At 37.3% G+C, this 15,274-nt stretch overlaps 1 protein-coding gene across 2 annotated transcripts in view; it reads right to left on the reverse strand.

The window, feature by feature from the left end:
- The window catches only part of Uggt1 (UDP-glucose glycoprotein glucosyltransferase 1), a 125,579-nt gene that overhangs the window by 79,201 nt on the left and 31,104 nt on the right, over positions 1–15,274 (reverse strand). For both annotated transcript variants that reach the window (XM_063258789.1, XM_063258787.1), the window contains exons 9-12: positions 11,887–11,987; positions 10,705–10,804; positions 9,412–9,472; positions 441–532 (exon numbers count right to left, since the gene is read on the reverse strand). In XM_063258789.1, coding sequence (XP_063114859.1) covers positions 441–532; positions 9,412–9,472; positions 10,705–10,804; positions 11,887–11,987 — 354 coding nt within the window. The remainder of the gene's footprint in view (positions 1–440; positions 533–9,411; positions 9,473–10,704; positions 10,805–11,886; positions 11,988–15,274) is intronic.

Genomic DNA, 15,274 nt, shown 5'->3' on the forward strand with positions numbered 1-15,274 from the left:
CTTTTCCATTTACCCCCCCAATGATAAAGACAATTCAGTGTTATTTAGTCTTGAACTACATTTAAAGAACAAAAAAATAGGTATTCAAATACTAATGCCAGCTGAGATATCAGAGACTGCATTCTGAACCTACTTCACACTACCTCAGAAGTAGAAGATACTGCTCTTTTCTGTTTCTATAATCAAAAAAAAAACAAATGCTTTAAAAGGGCATTCTTGAAAAGCCCTCTGGCCTTGAGAACACACTGAAATACAAAATGGCAAGAAATGATTCAGTCGGCCCAGCGTGGCATGATAAGGGTCCATCTCCCCACACACACAGTGAGGCTGGGAAGCCACCAGCCTTCTCTGCATACAGAATCAAGAAGGGAAGACAATCTGAACATACCATGAACTGTCATGTGTTGTTACAAAAACTCATGAACAGTACAAATCCATACCTGAATATATCCTGTGTATCTAAATCAATATGAAGTCCATTGATGAAAAGAGCTGAATCTCCAGGCTGTAATCCTAAAGTTGCCTTGAAATACTGAAAAAAATTTTAGAAATTAAAGACTATTAGGAAGCACTAAGAATGTTCAACAAAACTTTCTGTTTCTGGGCCATACAAATCTATAGCTGGGTCAAGATGTTTATCCACATATTCCCCAGCCCTTCTTAGCATTTACTACAATGTATGAATCTGCTGGTTTATAGGAAACATACCTTTTTGCCCTCCCCTCCTGCCCTCATTCACACTTGTCTCCTGTAACATCAGAGGCCGGTGGATAAGTCGAGGGACGAGGGTCACTTTTCAGATAAGGGAATGTGAATAAAATAGGACTAAGTATACACATTTCATTTCTATTCAAAAATATGAGTTCAAGTCCCAATATCCCCCTCAAAAAAAAAAAACTTAACAAGTTTCTTCTTCTCCCAAGATACATTAAGATACTGTACTCTTGCAGCTTCCTTTGTCAATAATCCTTCTCAGAACCACCTACAAGGAACTAAAGCTAGAATTTTTACCTTAAGCCATACATTAATGAAATAGATGTATGTGTTCTTTGCCTTAGAAACAAAGAAAATCCCTCACTGCCAAAGAAACTGGTTCACCCTCTTAATACAGAAGAGACAGAAGGAAGTCAGCCATCTATTACAGGGGACCTTCAGTAAGCTTCTCCCATCTACCTAGTTACTGGGTTGCAGAGGCTCTGAATTCCCCTTGCCTTTGCGCGCCAGTGGTAGCAACAGGGCACAGGCTTACCCTCAGCTTTTTCCACTTCTTCTGCTTCCCATTTCTGATGGTTATGGTAGCAGTCAATAAAAGCTGGACCCCTTGATGAAGTCCAGGAATAAAAATCAAAAAAAGAGTTTGAGCTAATGCACATCAAGAGACTTCTAAGCTGCTTCACCTAGGACAGCACCCAGTGCTACCTAGCCCTGCAAGAACTGGCCTCTGGGGAACCCTTCGCCTGTTGCTCCCCGGGGTGGTGGCAGTCCTGCACATAGGTGACCATGCAGCCTGAGATCTGCCTGAGGCAATGAAAACATTGCTCTGACTCGATGTAGAAGCTCTATTAATTAATTGTGTGTCTGCTAGATTCATTTTTCAAAGGAAATGGCAACTGTTATTTATATATTGGAGAAGAAATGAAATTCACCAGATACCAGGAAGGACCATAATCCCTAAAGAACACAGAGCTGGGAAATGGAAAAGAGGGCCTACTGAGCTCCATTATTTTCCAGAAGTCAGTGGACTAAGAAAAAAATGCAAGATCTAGAATTGTATAGGAAAAACAAAAGCAAGGAAGCCACAGTCCTGCTTTACTGGCAAGCAAGGTTGCAGGGTAACACCAAAATGTATACATATTTCAAAACACCACACTGTATACTGCAAATATTTACTTATCAACTTAAAACAAGAAGATAATGGAGAGCAGCATGAACGGAGAATTGTATTTTCTTCCCTGGAGGGAAGAGCTCCCCACTCAGACTGCTTGAATTTGGTGAATGTGTACAATCGTATCATTCCTGGCTCTGGATGTTCGCAACATAGGGAGGCTCATTTTGGCAAAAGCCATTCCACTAAAGACTTAGGGATGACCCAGGAATGGCACTGCATACCTGCAATCCCAGTATTCAGGAACCTGAGACAGAAGGATTGTGAGTTTACTGCTGGCCTGGACTATACAGCAAAGCAAGAACCTGTCTCAAAAAATAATGTTCTGTCTTCCTTGGCAGGGAAGCTCTAAAATTAAAATAATCTTTGATATTTTCTGAAAATTAAAAATTGTATAAAGTTTTATTCAAGTTAGTAAAAATTTGAGAAATATATTTATTTCTAAGATGTATTTAACTAATGTCTTACACTTAACCATTATGGGAAATTTGAGGTAAAGAACGAACTAAACATGAGCATTTTTCCCCTCCTGAAACTCTACTGATATATCAAAAAAAAAAAAAAAAAAAAAAAAAAGGACTCTTTCTGATATTACCCACAGCAAAGAGAACAGAAGAGAAGGATGATAAACTTTAGCAACCAGAGGGACAGTGGTGAGTGCTGACTGTTCTAGCAGGCCCAAAGGTGGGAACTGGAACGAAAAACCCGTGACTTTGTGTACTCAGCTCTCCAGAGAAGTAGAGACTCATGGCCTGGGCAAGTGAGGAGCCACCAGAGGCAGGGACCCCCACTAAAACTGGGGAACAAAGGGCATTACCAAGTTTCTACACATGGGGCTTCTAAAATTCAGGCAGCCAGACTGCACTCTCTATAAAGATTAGCAGATCATTCTGGAGACTGACCAAACCTTTTGTTGAGAGTTTCTGTCAAAATTCTTTTCTTTCTTTCTTTCTCTATCAATCTTATCTATTTTAGTCAGGGTCTTGCTGTGTTGCTTAGGCTAAGCTCAAATTCTTGGGCTCAAGTGATCCTCTTGCCTCAGCCTCCAAAAAAGCTGGGAATACAGAAGTATACCAGCAGGTCCAACCTAGCTATCAGTGTTCTATTTTCAAGAGTTTGGCTGCTTGGATTTCACAGTGCTGTCTTACTAGGGCTAGGGCTATACATATACCCAGCCAAGCCAACAACAGAACACACATGGAAATAGGTATAACAGTTGCAAATTGTCCTTCCATGCAACTTTCCCCACAAGCATGATATGATGCATTAAAACAAGGGAGCAAACTGAAAACAAAGGAGACATGGAATCTAAGAAAGGAGGTTAAACCAGGCCTTGGGGGTACATGCCTACATAGTAATACCAGTACTCTGGGAGTCTGGGACACAAGGATCACAAGTCAACTAATGACTAGAGTCAGGCAACTAATGACTTAGTGAGACCGTTTCTCAAATAAATTTCAAAAGGGCTGGGATGTAGCTCAGCATATAGGCCCCGGGTTCAATCCCTAGTACTGCAGAAATGAAACAAAATGAAAAGAAGGGAAAGCCAGGTATGGTGGCACATGCCTGTATTCCCAGTACTCAGGAGGCTGATGCAGGAAGATCCCTGTGAGTTCAAGGTCAGCCCAGGCTACATAGTGAGTTTAAGGTCAATCTGAACTACTTAGTGAGACACTGTCTCAAAACGTAAATAAATAAATAAAAATTAAAATTAAAAAAAAAAAAAAGAAAATGCAAGGAGGTTAAAAGAAGGTGCTAAAATGACATCTTAATAGGTAATACTGATTTAGTATCATCTTGTTTTGAAGTCTCATCTAGCTTTTGTTCTTCTGTCTCCAATGGTCTAAATAGGTTATATCTTACTGGATTTTATTATGTACGATAGTATAAGCAAAAACCTTTTAAAGACAAGGAGATTATACAGAAACCATTGTTCACTTTCTGTTGGTCAATTCTAAATACTCTGTAATGCTGTCATTCTCTTAAAAGGTTTTACATTGTTTTGATATACTTAATGCTACAGTATACGAAGTTGTACTCAAGGACTTCAAGGAAAGAGTCAATATGGTAACTACTTTTGGGTCGGAATTATCTAGTAGTGAAACACTATTCTGCTTAAATGGTTATGTTTTGATCTGCGCTGTTTCGCTGCTATGCCCTCTTTTATCTCAATCTCCACTCAATTATTTACTTTTTTATTTTTATCCGTTTAATTAAAAGGAAAAAAAATAGCAGGATGTATTATAGTAACCCACTTTGACTTTATATTATCTCGATTTGAAGCCCTGTATTACTCTCACCATCTTGTTTTTGACTGATGTTCCCCTATTCTGTTTTGCTGGATAGTATCAGGTTCGAAAGTTTAGGCATCAGCTGTGAAGATAATGAGATTCATTATAACGCCCATTCTCGTTGACTTTTATCTACTTTTGAATACCTACAATGTTTCCAATGGTTTGGTTTTGTCGGTTTTGTTCTTTACTGTTGTGTTCAATTGTATTATAACTAATGATATAGGTAATTCTATTAGAGATAGCGGGAGGCATTATGGTAACCATTGTTGATCACCTTGTATTATGTTTTTACATTATCTATTATGTCCACCCTTTTGACCTGACCAATTCTGGTCTGTTATGTCACACTTGGTTTTACTCTCTTCCAAAAAAGCAGTAAGAACCGTGGGAGCAATGAAACCCAAAATGTGCAATAGTCATTATACAAAAGAGAGGAAAAGAAAGTGCTCTAAACTATATAACTGCATGTATATTTAAGTGTATAAGATAGAAAATGATATCACAGAGTTTTATTGGATCATTGAACAGAACTGTTTGCAGTATCATTGTTGGAATGTCCACTCTACAAGCTTTAATTTTGTGACTTGAACAATTATTTCTAAGATGGCAATATGTAATCCATTAACTAGTGATTTCCTACTGTTCATTTTTTTCTTCTGTAAATCTGTATAACTTGTACCCTTTCACTGTTTTTTTTCTTTTCTCCTTAAATAAAATTAAAAAAAAAAAAGAAGGTGCTAGAAAAAAAAGTGCTCTAACTGCATGTATATTTCAGTGTATGATAGATAACCATATTACTGAGTTTTGTTGGATCACTGAACAGAACTGTTTGCAGTCTCACTATTTAAATGTCCACTTTATATGCTGTAATTTTGTAACTTGAACAAATATTTCTAAGATGACAATATGTAATCTATTAACTAGTAATTTCCTACTATTTATTTGTTTCTGAAATTCTGTATAACTTGTACCCTTTTTCTGTTTTTTTTTTTTGTTCTCCTTAAATAAAATTAAAAAAAAAAAAAAAAAAAAAAAAAAGGTCCTAGAAGGCCTATATGCACTAAAGCAACCAGTCAAAATTAGAAAATTAGGATCAAAACTGGTAAGATCATAACACAAAAACAAACAAACAAAAAGATCACAACACAAAACATAAGAAAGATGAACAAGGGGCCAATATAAGGTAGAGGTAATGGTGGCAGTGAAAGAAATCTCATCCAAAAGTAGAAGGCCAAAATGTAAAGTCTAAAACTGAGAAATAAAATACCAGCTTAAGCATGTTAGACAGAATATTATCAGAAAAATACTTGAGAGTGGGTGCCTCCAAGGTAGGGGACACAAGATGGGATAAGTGAGGGGTTACCATTGCCAACAATGTGGTAGCAGCACTACAAGGAGCTTCTGATCGGGTGCATTTAACTTCAATTAAAAACTAAAAATACAAAGATTATAGAAATGAACAAAATAATACCATCTTTGATAAAAACTCTACTAAACATCACATGTTAAACAGATTTCATCTTTAAAAATACAGTAATAGGGGTTTTCAAAAATGGCGGCTTGCTAGGGGATTGGGCGGAGAGTGTCTCCGGAAAAATCATATTAGATGCTAGAATATGACAACATGGAAAGGGCCAGATGAATGGATAACAATTCTTATTAACCAAGACAGCAAGGCTGGAGGATTTAAAGTCGTGCTGAGACTCCGAAGGCTGATAACGGGACTCTGCAAATCCTGTGCCTTTAATGCGGCAAACTGACCCAACAGGAAAAGCTGTGTTGGCTTTTGGTGACTGCTGGAAATTGAGACCCGGGACCCTGAGAAGCAGCCAGGACTGCCCTGCTGCACCAGAGGAGATTGTAAAAAGCTCTGGAGCTCCAAAGCTGAACGCTGTGCAGTTTTCTGACCATTCCACGCTGTGCCGGGAACGTAGTGAAGGCAAGCATTGTAGTGTGCAGTAGACTCAAGAGGAAGACTGGCACTGAGCCCTGGTGAGTACTAGGGACGGGGTCCCGCAGCTGCTGTGGTTGGCTAGAGGACATCTTGGAATTGGGCAGAGCCCACCACCACAGCGACATCAATAACACAGAGAGTCTGGTGGAAGACATCTTAGAGTTGGGCAGAACCTGCGGCTAGGTGACATCACTGAGTCACCCCTGGCGTAGAGAGGCCTGGTGGAGGACATCTTGAAATTGGGCAGGGCCTGGCGCCATGTTGGCTTCAGCGTCATACGGAGAACAAGTGGAAGACATCTTGGAATTGGACAGACCCGTTGTCCTGGTGCTCCTGGCACAGAGAGGTCTGGAAGAAAACAGCTGGGATGGGCAGAACCCTGTGCCACGGTGACATTAGTCAGCTGCTTCTGGCACAGAGAGAACTGGCAGATCTGCTGGGGCTGAACCAAGCTTCTACTTGGGGCCCAATAAGCAGATACAAAATAGTCGCAACTCTGTGACATCCAGAAAGTACAGCCTAATTTACGATTGACTGGCACAGAGGCTAGAGGCTAGCCTGCACTGTCCCTGCTTCCCTGCCTACCCCAGATAACAGCAAATTCGGGAAGACAGCAAAAACTCAAGTCAGCACGCTTCTGAAAGGCCCTAAACAATACGGAGAGGGCCAGAGACCCCCAGGACACTCCAGTCTGAAAGAAACCAGAAACATGACAAGAGATAAAAATAAAAAAAAACTCCAGCTGCCCAACATGAGAAAATAAGCCCAGGAGAAGTAAATACTGAAGAGAACAAGCACAGTAACCATCCAATACTGGACACAGCATCAGCCGAAATTAAAAAATACCTCCATGACCTCATAGATGAATTTAAAGCTGTACTCCTGATCCAAGTGAGGCAAGATATAGAGATTAATTAAAGAAATGACAAGCCCCACCCAAGAGAACACAGATGGAAGAACTGAGGAAATCAGAAAAGAAAGAGAAACTTCTGAAGAATTTAAACATAACTTAGAATACATGAAACAGATTCAAAGAGATTACCAGGAAACTAAAAACTCCATTGAACACTGGCAAAATGCCCTGACAAAAACTAAAGCCAGCCTTCTGAAACTTAAAGAGAGATTTATGACATATGATTGTGAAAGAAAAAACCTCTTAAAAATAACAAGGAACCAGAAAGAAACAATTCAAAAGCTAGAAGATGACAAAAGGATACATAACTTAAGAATAAAGAATGTGAGTGAGGAAGCAGGAGCAACCAAAAATGAAATACAAAGAATATTCACAGATATATTAAAGCAAAATTTCCCATGTATAGCAAAAAGAAATGATATCCAGATAAAAGAGGCATACAGAACACCAGCTACCTACAACCAAAACAGATCTACGCCTACACATATAATAATCAAGATTCCAGAAATCCACCAAAAGAACAGAATATTAAAAGCAGCCAAAGAAATGAAGCAGATTACCTACAATGGGAAAATTATCAAAATAACAACAGACTTATCAACACAAACTCTTAAGTGAAGAAGGGAATGGGGAGAAATATTCCAAGTCCTGAAAGAAAATAATATGCAACCAAGACTCATATACCCGTCAAAACTCTTTCTCAAAATTAATGGAGAAATAAGATGCTTCCAAGACAAGGAGGAACTGTGGGAGTTCGTGGCCACCAATCCAACCCTACAGAGAGTGCTGAAGGACATTCCAGAGAAAGAGATGAAGGGATACCAGGATTCCAGCAACAGTGGCAGAGAGGCCTCAATGAACGGGGCAGACAGTGGAATGAGGGAATAGGGTGGACAAATTATAGCAGAAAAGTGGAGTAGCAGACATGAGGCAGAGACGGTAAGCTATAGTCTTTAGTATAGACAGCTCTGAAACACTATAAAAAAAGGCAGAGGTCATTGTTAATAGTGTATCAGGATTTAAAAGACAAAGTAGTCTTATCATCATATTTATTCTGAATTTAATTTGTTCTGGTCTGTTTAGTCATGTCCGATTTGAGGGCACAGACATCTGACCCAAAAATAGCAGGTTATATCATGGTAACTATCCTTACTTTCCTATTAACTTAAACTGAAATCCTGTATTACTTACATTGTCTTACTAGGACTGATCTTAATTGAATCTGATTCATAAGACCACGGGTTTGCCTTGGCTGATTTTATTTGAATTTGGTATGCTTGTTAGTATCAACCCTAAAAGTAGAGGCAACTACTCTGAAGATGACAAGATGTAAAGGATATCCATACTGGTATTAATTATTAACAGCTTTCAAAGCCTACAATGCTTTCAAAGTTGTGTTTTTATAAAAATAGGTAATACTATGTTTAACTATATTAAGCCAATGATGTAGACAAATCTATTGAAAATAACAAGAGAAAACATAGTAACTACGGAAGATCACCTATATTGTGGTCTTATATGTCTCATCCATTGCATGTTTTTCTAGGAATTTGTTTTGCTGTCTTGTTATGATTTGTTTTTCCCTATAATACAGAGAGGATAGATATATATGTAGAAATTCACACATGAGATTATGCTAATTTTGTAGCATTATGATATAAATTCTAGCAATACTATTATTCACTGATCAGAATGATATTAGTCTAGTCTCAAGTTCAATTTCAGCGTATGTAAAGATGGGGATGGCTACCACAAAGAGAATATGAAATGTGATAGTAGTTATTATTGTCTTCCCCAATGTTAGATCTTGAAGACCTAAAAAGCCTTCATCATCCTGTAATGACTTGATTAGTTCTATAATATGCAATATGTATATAATGTGGGTGAAGATGGGGACAACTATTTATAAGAAACTAGAGACAGTTAGATAGACAGTGAAGATCTCTAGTGGACTTGCTTTGAAATCTGTATTTCTTTAAATTGTTTTTTTAACTGTTTTGTTCTGTTTTCATATGTTTAATCTTACCCTCTTTGAGATGTAAAACAAGTGTGTAGGACTGATAACCATATTACTGAGTTTTTGTTCGATCACTGAGCAGAACTGTTTGCAGTGTCACTTTTTGAATGTCATTTTAAATACATTAATTTTGTAACCTGAACAGCTATTTCTAAGATGACAATATGTAACTTATCAACCAGCGATTTCTTACCGATTATTTTTCTGTAATTTTGTATTATTTCTACCCTTTTTTATCTCCATGTATTTTTTTTGTTTCTTTTTCTTTAAATAAAAAATTTTCAAAAATACAGTAATAAAAAAAATGCAGTATAAGTAGAAAAATGATTATTTTCCATTACTTAATACCTTCTGATTCTCTTCCACTTCAGTTCTAAGTTCTGAATTCACAGCTGTTTTCGTTATTGCTCTATGGGATAAAAATAATATCAATTGTTAAACTATATACTGATAATGTCTTTTATGTTCCCTATTTTTAAACATACGAAAAATGTTGTTCAATAAAAGAAAACTAGAATGAACAAAACCTCCAATTTTTACAATTAATCTACAATTCCCTTACTATAACACCAAAGAAAATCAGGAGTATTTTAAAGTAAGTACAGTTGTCTCTTAAGTTCTTAGTTAATTAATCTACGGCTTATCTATGGCTAATCTCAGTTAATTAATCTACGGCTGTTTGATCTGTAACACTCAAAAGATAAAAAGGTAATGTTAAATAAACTAAGGCAGCAAACTTTTCATCCTCTGTAAGCCCTAATGGCAGAAGAGGAATTCTCCTTGTGTATCTCTAAGTAATACATCAGAAAAATAACTCTTAGATAAGACTTACAAAATCATACAGTTAAAAAATTTTGTTTATAGGCCAGGTGCAATGGCACACACCTGTAATTCCAGCACTTGGGAGGCTGAGGCAGGAGGATCATTACAGGTTTGAGGCCAGCCTGGGCTACGAAGTGAGCCTAAACTGCATAGTGAGCCTGAACTGCATAGTAAGTCTGAACTGCATAGTGAGACCCTGTCTCAAAAAGATAAATAAATAAATAAATATGGCATGCCCAGAAAAGTACTGGCAGTGATTTACGTCAATAACCAAAAATGGTTTCTAAAACAATTTTGCCTTGCATATATGAGGTGTGAATGAAAATTATAATATAGAAAGCAATGTTAAAAAATTCAAAATCCTAATGCATTATTATGACCCAGTCACTTAGCATGTCTGGCTCTGTTCCTTCAGCAGAGTTAATAACATGATTTACATACAACCCTTCAGGAAGCAATCACCTGTGCCAAACTCTCAAATCAGTTATAGCAGCATATGCTAGAATCTGTAACTCATCCAATCCTGAAAGGCAGGTACTGCTGTTCTATTGTGGAGGGAAATGAGGTAGAGCCATCATTTATTTGTAGCTTACACAACTAGTGAGAGGCAGTACCAAGAGCATCACCTGGATCCGTCTCCACAACCACACCACACAGTCTTGTCCACTCCTCAAACAGGACACCATGCACATGAGTATGGTGATAAAACTTTCATTTTCTAAGTATTTTCCTGTTTTAATTACATCGTTTAGCAACTAAACATGAAGATAAGTAGAAATGTTAAGCAGACAAATATATCAAGACCTTACTTTACATTACCTGGCTTTGGTGGGGAAATTCTGACTAAGATCCTTCATGACCACCAAAGCTAGCTCAGCAGGCGCGGCCAGTATTCGGGCAGCAGTCTGGAAACTGAGATCTGTAACAATGTAAAGTGGAGGTTAGAGTGCATCAATCTAATACAGCGAAGAGCAGAAAATACTCAGGCTTACTTCCCACTATGCTCTTCACAATAAAAAGTGCCTTCATGCAACTATTCTGCAAAGAGTTCATGGTTTAGTTTCAGGTTCATTCACCTCATGGCTTCATAGTATTCACTGAGTCACTTCTGCTCTACTCAGACAAACTAAGACAAACTTAGGCAAAACCTAAATTGAGCTTCAACATTTCTACTTCTTCTCAATCTAAAATATATCACAAGCCAGGCATGGTGGTGCATACCTATAATCCCAGCATTTGGGAGCCAGGAGGATTGCTGCTGAGTTTTAGGCCAGTCTGGGCTACACAGTGAGTTCAAGGTTGGCCTGAAGTACATAGCAAGAACCTATCTAAAAAAAATAAGGTATCACAAAATACAGCTTAAGGCATTTAATAATTATGGTGGAAAAATTTTGATTAACCATTCTTTGGAACAGAAAGGTACACCTAATTCTACCTCTCCCTCAAACATTCTACACATATGCCATTTAAGAAATGTATACATATAGGAACATAAGACCAGATATGAATCTCTAGTATTCCAGGGTTTATGTGTTTGGTCACTGAAAGAAGGTCTGGAACTCATTTGTATGTATTACTTTATTACTACATTGCTAACACTATTTGCCTTCTAAAGTACTTGTTTCTTTTCTTCTGATTAATCATAATCACTGAAACTTTAAAATTTGTGGTACTATTATAATCATGTGACTATATCAATTAAATTTCAATTCTGCATATTTTAACATCACAAAACTTATTTAAAAAAAAAGTAGGTCAAGTTGAGTCTGACAAGATGTTCAAAACTGTAAACCTGTCACCTTTGCATAACTGCCTTTGTCCAACCTGCCCTTTCCCACCACAAACTCTATATAATGACTCTCATAACCCAGACTCAGGGTGCAGACTTTGGGGCACTGAACTCCTTCCATCCTGTCGGCATAATAAAGAAACTGGTTTTCTAAAAAAAAAAAAAAAAAAAAAAAAAAAAGCAAGCCAATGATCTTTCTAAACTTTCAGTACCTTGTAACTGCCAAACTTTCAAAGGTGCCATTTCATTGGTGCTCTCTACAAGATGCTTTCTGAGTTCTTTCAACTGTCCAGTCAGGTCAGGGTACAGGTCTCTGAAAAAAATAAAACCAGTCCTTTTCTCTGTCTTTTTCTTATAGTACCCTTAGAGGGTTCCAACTTTATTTTCATGATTTTCTGTTATTTCTAAGAAAACATCATTAACTCTACCAAAAAAAAAAAAAAATATTTCACTAACCAGGGACTTAGCTAGGTAGCATAAGCACCTGCCTGTCAAGCATGAGACTGTGAATTCAATCTCCAGTATAAGAAAAAGAAAAAGAAAAAGAAAAAGAAAAAGAAAAAGAAAAAGAGAAAGAAAGAAAAAAAATTCCTCTAAAAAATAAATATAAACGTAAGTTAGTTCAACAACCATAAAATTTACATATTAAAAGATCACATAACAAAAAATTCAGAGAAATGGTAATAAGTACTGATTTCTCAGCTTCTACGTGAAATACTGAAATTATCAGTGACATAGTAAATGAGTACTTATTTATAACATCCAATTTAGCTGCATTAAAAATAGGTTAAGTAAGTCTTGTGAGTCAATTACAGAACAGGTTCTAGAAGAGAGCAGGCCTCCATTTCTACTGCAGGCTCTTTTAGCACAGTGAGTTATGCTTCTCTTTGAAGCTTTCTGTGGGAAAGTCAGAAGAACTGAAAAGACATTTCAAAGCAGGTTCCATCGCCCAGCATGTGCAAAATGCCTTTCACCATAGCAACCTGAGAAATACAAATGGGGACCATTTTATTGATAATAAATGCCCAAAATGCAGACTTCTTCATTTTAATGCAAAATGAGGATTTAAAGGAATGTATGATTTCTGTTATTCCTGGAAGTCTCTAAAGACTACATATACCCAAGTGTTTTGAGAACTTCATCCAAACCGAGTTTAAAGCATTATGTGCAAATAAATTGTTACGACATAATTATGGTGCCTAATTAATTGTTGGGTTTGTTTTCTGAATCTTACAAGTATCCAGAAAACAAACCTCTTGAGAAAAAGAGTTCATGTTGATTATTGGAGAAGGACTACCTATGCAAGCATGATGGTGTTTTAAAGGGATACCTCAAAACTCCAAGAAACACTCTTTATGTTTTTATATGCTTGTAGCAAACTGATATTCTAACTATATAGCTTTTATTATTTCAGAACTTCCATGTGTAGTGGAAACTGTTTTAAATGTGTAACTACTTGAGTTTAGTAAGCAGTAATACACGGTGCAACTCATTTTAAATTTTTTTCTTAAAAATGAATCACTGAAACAGTGATTCACTGGAGGGTAAAAAGACTAAAAGTAGGTATAGGTGGGACTTCAACTTCACCTGCAGTGTTTTATTACCCTGTTCTGTTTTTTAAGTAAAAAGAAGCCTTGGTCAAGTATGATGACAAACCTCTAATTCCAGCACTTAGGAGGCAGGAAGATCACTACAAGTTCGAGGCCAGCCTGGCCTACAAAGTGAATTCAAGACCAGCCTGAACTACATAGCAAGTCTGTCTCAGAAAGACCAAAAAACAAAAACAAAAACACCACACCTTTATGTTGAGGAAAAAAACTTGATAAACAGTTCTTTGGGATAGCAAAGCAAGTGTACCAAGTAAGGGTAGTGAGCATATGAGTAAACATTATTCCCATATTTTTCATGGATATTTTTAAAATCCAAAAATAAAAGTGAACAAAGCAATTGCTGCCAGTCCCAAAATGATTTTTTTCAGCCTACATGTTCATATATCCTTTAGTCACAGAAGCATAATTTAGGTTAATCACAGTTATGAGGTGTTATCTTGAAATAAGAGTACACAATCCATTTGAAAGTATAAAATAGCTAGCAGCAGAAGAGATACGTAACATTTAGGTCAAACAGACAAATGTCTGGGAGATGAGTTCTGTTCTTGCAAATGCTAGAAACTCAATCTCTTAGCTGCAACCTGCGGCCAATGCAAATATTCATTCAGGTCCTTCAATTTCCAAACAACCCAGTTACCACAGCGAGATCCACAATAAAGCATCCAAAATAGTCCAATTATTTTGGATAGTTCAATAACTATTCTGAATGTCCAAAAGGAAAATGTGTTCAATATAATATATATCATGTATTTACACTGAAAATGCATAACATCCAGTATCAAAAAAACCTACACGCATAAATATGAAAAGGATTCTGAAAATGTGGATCAAATAAAGCTGTTACATGATCACATACTAATGAGACCACAGCTGGTGATGAGCTGTGTGGTGACCTCGGCACTCTAAGCCACAAGGACGGCAAGTTTGCGCCTCATCCAACAATTCAGTGATTTAGCAAGATCTGCTCTCAAAATTTTAAAAATAAAAATAAAAGGCTAGAGGTGTAGCTCACTGGAAAGGCCATCAGTTCAATTCCCAGCACTGCAAATACAAAAATAAACAAAACAGAATCTGCTAATGAATAAGAAATGTACATATGCGAGAACTAATTCAAGCAACAATTCAACTTGAACCACAACATCATCTGAGTATTAATCTGGTCAAGCAATCTCATTCAGCCAAATGTCAGGGTTAAAGTATATAAAACTGAGCCTATCAAATATACTTAATAAACAATAAAAGCACACCACAGATGTCCCAGATGAAATGTTCAGATGAAGAACAAACCAAGGCTCTGTATAATTATCAAGACATGACTGAAATAACTGCAAAACTTAAAATAACAGATAAATATTATATTAATACTGTAAGATTTTTTTCATGCACTACTACACTTATTTATTTGCTTATTTACTTATTTATTTAGGCCTTGGACATTGAAGTTAGGACATTCACCCTTCCCCAGGCTCATTCCCGTTTTTAAATTCTAAGACAGGGTTCCACCCAGTTACTAAGTTGCCCAAGCTGAGCTTCCACTTGCTATTTCCTAGCCAGAGTTTCCAGAGTGCTGGCATCATAGCCCTGTGCCACAATGCCCTGCTCTGCTTTGCACTAACACTAACACTCGGTATTTGTTATGGTTTGTGCTCGGATGGGCCCCTACCAAACTTGCTGCAATCATGGAGGCAGCTGAATCTAGCATTTGTGATTGGTTTGTCATCTAGCGCAGGGATTGGCAGTGTGAGTGCTGCCCACCCAGGGTGCATACATGTAGGGGCAGGAGGAAGGCACACTTTCCTCTTTTGCCGTTTTACTCTTGCCACATACAACTGCCATGAACAGCTGCCCTTCAGCCATGCCACCCAGCCTTGAAGCCAGCTAAATATGGACTGAAACCTTCAAAAATTGTAAGGTAAATAAAGCTTCTCCTTCCTAATTTTGCATATCTGGTATTTTGTCTCCGCAATGAGAAAAAAGTAACCAAGACATT

Source organism: Cavia porcellus, unplaced genomic scaffold (assembly GCF_034190915.1).
Source record: "Cavia porcellus strain 051 isolate PalLab524CR breed Dunkin Hartley unplaced genomic scaffold, mCavPor4.1 scaffold_12, whole genome shotgun sequence".
In the NCBI taxonomy this organism is placed as follows: domain Eukaryota; kingdom Metazoa; phylum Chordata; class Mammalia; order Rodentia; family Caviidae; genus Cavia; species Cavia porcellus.